Raw genomic sequence first — 10,379 nt, 5'->3', positions numbered from 1 at the left:
TAAAAATAATTAATAGATTCTAATTATAAATAAGATAATAAATTCTTGTTATATTTACATCCAAATAATTTAAACATATATAATAATATTTAATATAAAACATGTATAATATTTTTTTTACAGTGTCTACTTCTTTCTTAATATATAAATTAAATTTTAGATATTTTTTTAACATGTATTTTTATATTAATTATTTTTAAGCTTAAACATTTAAGCTTATTGACTACAGGTAAATATATGTATTATGCTTAAATAACATACTTAAAAGATTAATATATTGAATGTTCAAACAAGTTATATTATTTTGTACTTTAATTTTGAAATTTTATGTTTTAGAATTTTGATTAGTAGATAGTGGTTTGATGTTTTTGGAGTTTGGACTATCTTCCTTTTGAAATTTTAAATATTTATGATTGTTTTTATATTTTTATTTGAAATATCATGTTTTAAATGTTGAATTTGAATATGTATGAAAGTTTGATATTTTCATTTAGAAAATAAATTTTGGTTTGAGTTCGAGCTCGAATTTGAAAATTTAATTTTAGTTCAAATTTTTCGAGTCGAGTAGAGCTTGTAGGTTAATAATCGAGCTTGAGCTCGAGCTTAAATTTATAAACTCGTTCGAGCTCGAGTTCAAGTCGAACTAATAAATACTAAATCGAGTCGAGTTCGAGCTAAATCTGGTTCGAGTTCGACTCGACTCATTTGCAGCCCTAAATTAATGAATATATTGGATTATTTAAATAGGTTTAGTCCTTGTTTAAATAAAGTAAAATATTTTTAGATTTTAATATTGTAAAAAATAATAAAATTATTAAAATATTTTAATTGATAATTTTAATAATAAAATATTAAATTAATAAGTTAATTTGATAGGATGGTTCATAATTTCAAATATTTACATTTAACAAGATCTTTGCATCCAATTATTTAAAAATAATCTCAAATAATTTATAATTTCATATTATATATTTTTTTAATCATACTATTATATTTTTTTAAAATTAATCATATTATTTAAATATTCATATTTCTTATATACTTGTAACATTTTTATTCATATATTGAAAACTAATTCTATAGTTTAAACAAATTGGTTTAACTGGTCTATATAATGAAATACTAAGAAAATAGGTCATGTGATTTATTTTCGATTAGAAGATGGATTTGATTTGTCATTATTAATAATACAATTATATCTAAAATTTATTTTAAAAAATAAATATCAATTTTTTATGTTTATTTTAAAAATAAATAATAATTATGTATAGAGGCAGGTCCTTTTGGATGTTCAACCATCACTAAATCGGTAATTGGGTTTGGTTTAATAATTTCATAATCCTTTTACTCATACCAATTCAATTTGGTTTAGGCAGATTTGATTTGGTCAGAGACAAAATTAATAAGTGGCTCAGACGGGCTTAACCCATGTTTATTTTATTTTAAAGGTAAAAATGTGACATGATTTTTAATTTTTTAATTTAATTAAATATTTGTTTTTCTAACTAAAAAATAATAAAATTCACATTTATAATTTTTTCTTTACATTTTAAACTCTAATTATTGAATCCATTACTGAATTGTTTAAACAATTTAATTGATTTTACTTGCATTTAATTCACTTTATTTCTTAAACAAACTAATTTAATAAGAATAAGGGAAGTTTGAGAGAAAAGAAAATTAAGTAGTGTAATTTACCTTAAAAAATTAAAATAATTTATCTTTCTTTTTTCTTCTTATATTTTTCTTTTTTTAATCCGGTGATGGTAATATCACATTATTCACTCTTTTGTTTTCTCTATTCTTACATTTTTTTTTTTACTTTATTTCAATTAAGTAACGAGTAATGTCACATTCAAAACTGTCAAAATCGAAAGTTTACGTAAAATATTTGACAAATTGTAAACTCGTAAAATTTAGAATTTACTTAAAATCGTAAAAGTTTAATTTGAAAAAATAATAATTATTTATATATATAATTAAATATTTTATACTAGCTAATTTTACAAATTTATATACTTAAATATAAAATTAATTAAATAATAATAATAAATAAATAACACTATATACAAATTATACTTACAAAATTAATTATATTAATTTATTTATTTGAATAAATAATAACTTTATTTTTTATTTTTTATTTTTAAATATAAATTCATTTTTGTATAAAATCGTGAAATCGAAATTATTAATAAACTCGTAAAATAGTAAAATTTTATTATCCTAAATTTAAAATCGTAAAAATTTATCTATTTAAAAATTTACCTTTTAAACCTGAAGTAAAATTCTATTAAAATTTTAAAATTTTAAAATTTAACTCGAAATTTTAATAAACTCGAATGAAATCATTCCTACTTTTGTTTTCTCTCGTATTAATACTTTAAAAACAATAACAAGGGCTTGACGGTGGGCCCAAATGAGTTTGACAGCCCATCAGGAAGAATTAAGCTAAATAAATAAAACCACATGGAATCTCCCACGTGCTTTACAACGGTCAAATGCCGGTGCCAAGTGGCTAGCGTGCCAGCCGCTTTCATACAGTTGACTAGTCAACTCTCTCTCACACAGTCACATAGTAAGCATCTCGAAATTGAATTATAGCCCAAACAAGATATATTAACATGATTAATAATGTGACAGAAAAGAAAATGACGCTAGATGCACTTATTTACATTTTTATACTAAAATCAATAAAAACTCACATGTTTGGTATTGATTTATTTGAATAAATCTTGAAAAATATTGATTAGTATTGATTTTATGAAAATGACTATTTTATAATATATATATTTAAAAGTGAGATATTTTAACATTAATAAGTTGAGTAAAGTAATTAATGAGAAGATGAATAAAATAATATTTAATTATATTAAAAATTTATAAAAAGAATTCAACTCAACAAACTTAGAGTAGAGCTTGTTCCGAAATAAACATAAATTTATATAAAAATATTGATGGCAGTGATTTAAGGAGATTAATATTTTTTTTTTTGAAAAAATTTTTGAAGTGTATTAAGAATATCATAATAAAATATTAAAAATAAAATAAAATATATATATATTTAAAATAGTTAAAATCATTTAATTAAAATCCCTAAAGTGGAAAAGTCAAGAATCAAATTAGATAAATCATAATTATAACTAAAAAGGATAACAATAGAGATAAAAATTAAAAAAAATTAAAAATTTATTAAATGAATTGAGTGATGTAATTATATAAGAGTATAATTATGATTTGAATTAAAAAGAAAATTCAAATAATTTTTTTTATGTGTTTGTTGGGATTATAAAATTTAAATTATTGTTTAAAAAGATTTAGATGTATTAATATATTTTTGAATAAATACTTTTAAAATATTTAAGTTGTGTTTTCCATAATTTTCCATGTTACAATTTCTGATAAATTAGTTAATTTGATTTATTAATGTATATTTATGAGACAATGAGTTATTTAAAATTTATTTTATTAGAGAAAGTATTCTTGAATCCGTTTTTTAGGTATTGTTCTTTTTTTAATTAGAGATAATTAAATATTATTTTATTCATTAATTTATTACTCAATTCATTAAAAGAAAATTTATTTAAATAAATCCATATATACCGAACAAGTATATTATAGTGACTAATTATACTCGATCATTACTTTATTACAAATGAATTAATTTGATAATTTTTTAAACATTAAATTTATTAGTCTAATAATTTATATTGTGTGGGCCTAATGTATTTGAATAGCAATTCATAATTCAAGCTCTCAAAATCATGTATGTGTCCAATAAATTAGTATTTGCGCTCCTTAACTAATGATCACGACTCATTAGTTTAAGACCAAAAAATTGGAACACTATGCAATCTATATTAGATTAGGACCAATCTAGAGCAAAATGTTAATAAACAATATTGTACTTATTAGGCAAGATTGAAATGACATTTACATCTATAAATTACAAGTATTAATAATTTAATAACCCTGTTAAATTTAAGACAAAAAAAAAACAATTAAATTAACTACATAACATAGGGCAAGATGATATTTCTTGTTTGTTACTGATGTGGGTACCTCCTAATTAGGGTAAGATATTGCAGTTTTTCTTGCCTTATTAGTAGTCATATGTTTCTAATCCTCTACAATGAGGATGAAACTAAATTTATTGTTTTTTACTAAATTATTGTTTTTTTCTATTGTTTGTTTTGTGTTTGAAAAATATGTTAGACATTGTTATGAATTCTTACTATTTGAGTGACTACAAAATACTAATTAGTATCATCCATTTTATTTAAGATTGATTCAAGAGAAGTGATTATGACAATAAGCGGTTACTTTTCACGGGACTAAAAATACTAAGAGTTCATTTAGTCCTCGTTTGATGAAAGGATTTTTGAGATAAAACTTAGTTAGTTAGAGAAGATGAGTAGGCAAGAACTTGTTGTAGATTAAGAATATATTTTAGTGTGTTATTACATTTACAGGAGTATGAATTTATACAAAAATAAGAGAAACTGAAATGTTAGAATATGTAAAGATTATAAATACACTTAATAAATGGAATATGAAAACCAAGACACTCAAGTATATTCTTTAATTGTAGAGTCTTTAATACATTCCCTCAAACGAAACGGAGAGGCACACACCGTGAGTTTGTTACGTAATAAAGCAAATCGGTTTAATGCAAGTCCTTTGGTAAGGATGTCGACAATTTGATCATCAGTAAGTATGTATCGAATGAAAAGAGATTTCTGAGCAACACGTTCACGAACGAAGTGAAAATCAATCTCTATATGTTTCGTACGAGGATGAAAAACTGGATTGACCGACAAAAATGCAACACCAATATTGTCACACCATAGAGTGAGAGGTTGAAGTGGGGAGATGCAAAGTTCACGTAACAAAGATTGGAGCCAGATGAGTTTAGTAGTGGCATGAGCTAGAGCTCGATACTTAGACTCGGTACTAGACCGAGCAACAACTTGTTGTTTCTTTGAATTCCAAGAGATAAGATTGTGACCAAGAAATATGCAGTAGCCAGTTGTGGAGCGACGATCGTCCGGACAACCAGACCAATCGGAGTCAGAGAAGGCAGATATATCGAGAGAAGATGATGGACGAATGAGAAGTCCATGATGAGGAGTATGACGAAGGTAGCGGAGTATTCTTTTTACTGCAGACCAATGAGTGGTGGTAGGAGACTGCATGAATTGGCAAGCACGGTTGACAACAAATGCTAGTTCAGGCCGAGTATGCGTCAAATATTGGAGAGCACCAACAATGCTGCGATACAAAAATGATTCAGGAAGAGTGTCGTCATCATGGCGAGATAAAGATGACCCAGAAGAGATTGGAGTATTAAGAGGTTTTGAGTCACTCATATTGGATCGGATAAGAATGTCATTTATATACTTTGATTGAGAGAGAAAAATGTCGGAGGTAGATCGATGAGCTTCAATCCCGAGAAAATAATGTAGTGGACCTAAATCTTTAAGGGAGAAAATGTGGTTAAGTTGAGAGATGATTAAGCAGATGTGAGAGAAAGAATTGCTAGTGAATATAATATCATCAACGTAGACAAAAAGATATAATTTGTGGAGAGTGGTAAATGAATAAAGAAGAATCATTTTTAGATTCATGAAAATCAATGGAAAGAAGAGCAAATTTCAAGGTAGTATACCATTCACGGGGAGTTTGTTTGAGTCCATAGAGTGCTTTGTGAAGTTTGCACACATGATTAGGATAATCAGGATGAGTGAACCCAGGTGGTTGAGACATAAAAACTTCCTCGTGTAGAGCTCCATGTAGAAAGGCATTGCTAACATCGAGTTGATGAATATGCCATTGAGTGATAGCAAGTGAGAGGATGGTTCAGATGGTAGTATTTTTGGGATAAAACTCAGTTTTTATCCCAAAACTCAAACATCTTATCAATTATCAAATCAAATAATTTTATCATTTAAATACCAAAATTACCCCATAATTTTATTCTCTCTCTGAACCATAATTCTCTCACCTATACCATATCCTCTAAAGTCAAAGGGCAAATTAGTTTTTAAATTTTAAAAAAACAGTTTTTTCCTATCTTTTATCAAAAAATGATTTTTTTAGATAAAACTCAGATAAAACCCAAAAAAATCCTTTCCTCAATCAAGTCCTTAAGGAAGTTGGTTTTTGAGTTTATTATATTTTTTTTTCTAAAACAACTTATTTTATGAAAAAATTATAAAAAAAAATAGTTTTTGAGTTAATTACTAAAATACCTTTTTTTTAATTTTTTTCTATAGGATTATAAAAAGGATAAACCTCGATATTTTAATAAATAAAGTAATTAAATAGACTAATTGATTGATAAATAAGTGAAACTGTGGACGTGAATAATTTGACAATAAACTTGACATCGTTAATATTTTTATAAAAACATAAAACTCAAAAAAAAAATAATTAAGAAATACAAAAACTATAATATAAATACATGTCAAATTATTATTAATTATTATGAGCTAATATTAATAGGTTTTGATTAAATAATCAAACATCATTTTTATTCATTCTCTTGTCAATAATTTTATTTTTTTATTAATTAAAAAAATTATATTCTAAAAACATTTATCATTATTTTTAATATTTTTTACTTAAAAAATATCTCTTAAAAATCACCACCTACCATCATTATTTAAATAAATTTTTTTAAATAAATTCAAACCCATCAAGCTATAGAGGTTGTTCTATTATTTTTTTAATACAATAGTCAAACTTCATTTCATTATCTTTAAGATCATTCTCATTATTTTTTTAATTAAAAATTTTAAAATATTTTATATTTAAAAAAATATATTTTATTTTATGATAATATATTAATATCCTTTCAATTTTATTTTAGGATAAATATCAACTTTCTCAAATTAATCTCACTCTATATTTTTTTTTCAAATAAACCAAATACCCAACAAACTAATCAAATTTTCAAAATCTCAAATTATGTCAAATGTAAAGAAAACATTAACCATGTTTGACCATTACATATGCCAAACCCAATATCTTGTTTGATATTATTAATTTATTACCCTATTCTAAGGAGAGAGAAGATAATATTAATATAGAGAAAAACATACATTAATTTCCACATCTCTCTCTCTTCATATAAGAAACACAATTAGACCTAATACTCTTTCTACTTCTTCTTCTTCTTGTTCTTCTTCTTGTTCTATCATGTCCAACGAAACCAGAGATTTCTCATACGATGATCCATTCATCAATTCAACAACAAATCACTCATCATTTACACTAAACTACGATCTTGATCCTCAACAATTCCTCACCAGCTTCACCAACAAATATATTAATTATAATAATGATACTCTTTCACAAGGGTATAATATTTCACCATTGCTGAAAACTCTAGTTCAAGATTCACCGGAAACTCCTTATAATTTCACTGCAAACTCTTCCATTTGTAATTCTCCTTCCACTGATCAGTCAGGCGGCGATGAAGATGAAGATAAGGGCAAGAATATCGATCATCATGATGATGATGATGGGGAAGATGATAAGAGATCAAATAAATTATTAGAGTGAGCTTTTTTTGGTTTTTTTTTGTAAGATCTTGATGTTAACATGCTGTAAAGATTATTAAGAGTGAAAATGATGATGATTTGCAGAGAGAAAGGTGGGAAAAAGAAGGCAGAGAAGAAGGAAAGACAAGCTAGGTTTGCTTTCATGACTAAGAGTCAGATTGACCATCTAGAAGATGGTTACAGATGGCGAAAATATGGACAGAAAGCTGTCAAAAATACTACTTTTCCAAGGTACTTATTTTTATTCACATTCACACTATACAACTTGTTTGATCTTGGGTTATTTTAGATCTTTTATGGGTTATGTGTATAAAATTTGTTTGACTTCATTTTTTTATAAATTTATAGACTTTTTATGCTCTATAAAATATATTTTGGTATATAAAAGGAGTGATTATATAACTAAAATGAAAGAAAGGAAAAATATAATGGGTTTTGGTAAAAAAAAAACTAAAAATAAAATATATCAAACAAGCTTATATCTATAGATAGAGATGCAAGTTTGGTGGGGAGAAAGATGACGACATCTGTGTATTAAATTCTTGGCTTTACTCAATTTCTTTATTACATGCATCTTTACTAAATATATATATAATACCCAAAACCCTAATTGGCTTTTCAAATTATTTTTATATATTTAGTTGCCTAATTATTTTTTATGGTTTGTTATATGGTTCAAAATCAATCAAATTTATTAGAAAAAGTTAATCTCACAAATATTTTGTTTGTTTGTTTGTATCTTTGTCTAAAAATTATAATTTTTTATTTTTGTCTTAAATGTATTTTAACTATTTGAATCGACTTTATCAAATATATTTTTTACTTTTTGACAAATTATTAAAGAGATTATAATGATACCAAAATATTAGAAATTACAAATAATATAATATGTTTAACTATTAAATTATGTTAAATATTTCTATTGTACATATATTTGTATGATTTTTCTATCAAGAAAATGACAAAAATAAATAATTGCACAATTTATAAATAATTTATTTTAAGCATAGATATAACTAAATTGTGTATGACAGCATTAAATAAAAAAATAGTAAAGGCTAAATTTATTTCCAACTCCATACAATGTTTGGAAGCTTATGAACATTTTTGTTTAGATTTGGGTTATTTAAGTAATTCTTTAAATGTTATTTAAATAGTTTTATTTAGTAAGGATTTTTGAAAAGTTGGGTTATTGGTGAATTTTTTTATTGATATTTAATTAAAAATTAATTATTTAAAAAATTATAAAAATATTTTAGTTAATAAATTATTAATTTGATTAATTAAAGATAGACTATAGTAAATGAATTATTTAAATAATAAAATGAATTACTCAAATATTTTTGCTAAGTAAGTCTAAATTAAATGTATTGAAGGGTCAATTATTTATCAATTCTATAAGCCTGAATTATTATTATTAATTTTTTTTTTGTAAATTTAAATATATTTTAGTTGTAAATTGAATATTATTTTATTCAATTTAACTAATTGATTCATTAGTCTAAATATTAAAATATTTAATTATTATATATTAATATAATTTAAATATTTACAAAAAAAAATCAATTTCAAAAAATTACTGATTAAGATTTATTTTAAAATATTTTTAAAATTTCCAAAAAGTATAGTTTTTTAATTTTTTTTAGTTCAGGAGAGCTAACAGAGTGCTTAATTCGGTGTGAATCGAATCTACGAATTTGTGCACCTTTTGGTCTGTTATGTCGACTAACAAACCAATGATGTTAAATTGCAGAAGTTATTATCGATGCACCGCACAAAAATGTACGGTAAAAAAACACGTGGAGAGATCATTCCAAGATCCTACCGTAGTAATTACAACATACGAGGGTAGACACAACCACCCAATACCATCAACCCTAAGAGGAAATGGCGGCGGATTAATGCTACAACCACCACCACCTGGCCTTATGTTGCAGTCTCCGGCGACCGGCGGCCGACTACCGGAGTTAATTAACAATGATCTTCTAATGGGTCAACTGTTTTACGGTACCAATAATGGAATGAGTTCATCATCACAAGATCAAGTTTCATCCTTTCATCATAATCATCTTCCTGATTATGACAATATTTCTCAAGACATGGTTTCCAACATGTTTCTAAGGCAGCATCATCCATGATTATATATATTGTTTTTAAATATCAAATTATATATATAAATGAGAACTCAATTAAAGGTAACAAACTTTTTTTTTGATGGGGGATAGAAACGGATATAATCCAATACTTGGACTGGTAAGATGGATATATATAATATGGTTTATTATTGTTAATTTTGGAACATGATTATTTAGATAATATTTTTTGCTTGGAATTAGTGACTATATATATTAAACTAGTTCTTGACTGCAAGGTGGTATACTTTCTTTAATTAGGCCTTACAATATGGCTTACATGTTTTTTTTTGTTTTTGTTTTTGTTTTTTTTTGCTTGACTAGTTTTGACCATGTATAATTTTGTTTATGTATTTTTATTTGGCTTGATTGATATAGGCTCGAAGTTGAGTCATTTTTAGTGCGGTGTAAAAAAACGATAACAGAACCAATAGCTTACTGGTTTCATTTTACTGATTTATCGGTTCTGGTTAATCGGTGTTTTATCGGTTAAACAGTTCGGTTTACGGTTGAACTATTTTTGTAACGATTTAATTTGTAAATCGGTAATAATTTAATTATATATTTATATTTTAAATTTTATATAATTAGTTATTTTGTATAATAATATATATCTATATATATATTAGTTATTTTAAATTTTAAATTATAATTTATATAAAATTATTTTTAAAAAATTAAT

The 10,379-nt window shown here is 24.7% G+C and overlaps 1 protein-coding gene across 1 annotated transcript; it reads left to right on the top strand.

Moving 5' to 3' along the window:
* Positions 1-6,992: 6,992 nt before the first annotated feature.
* On the top strand, positions 6,993-9,881 carry LOC124942776 (WRKY transcription factor 71-like). Its single transcript, XM_047483332.1, has 3 exons — positions 6,993-7,562; positions 7,650-7,796; positions 9,319-9,881. Exons 1-3 carry the CDS (start codon positions 7,201-7,203, stop codon positions 9,701-9,703), a joined length of 894 nt encoding a protein of 297 aa, XP_047339288.1. The 5' UTR covers positions 6,993-7,200; the 3' UTR covers positions 9,704-9,881.
* Positions 9,882-10,379: the final 498 nt, after the last annotated feature.

Source organism: Impatiens glandulifera, chromosome 6, assembly GCF_907164915.1.
Source record: "Impatiens glandulifera chromosome 6, dImpGla2.1, whole genome shotgun sequence".
NCBI lineage: Eukaryota > Viridiplantae > Streptophyta > Magnoliopsida > Ericales > Balsaminaceae > Impatiens > Impatiens glandulifera.
This window is presented reverse-complemented; position numbering and strand designations above follow the sequence as displayed.

Excerpts from the sequence above, each read along its gene's own strand:
- LOC124942776 (XM_047483332.1), top strand. The coding sequence starts at position 7,201 with ATGTCCAACGAAACCAGAGATTTCTCATACGATGATCCATTCATCAAT. Across the intron at positions 7,563-7,649 it reads AGATCAAATAAATTATTAGA|AGAGAAAGGTGGGAAAAAGA; the intron begins GTGAGCTTTTTT and ends GATGATTTGCAG. Across the intron at positions 7,797-9,318 it reads AAAAATACTACTTTTCCAAG|AAGTTATTATCGATGCACCG; the intron begins GTACTTATTTTT and ends GTTAAATTGCAG.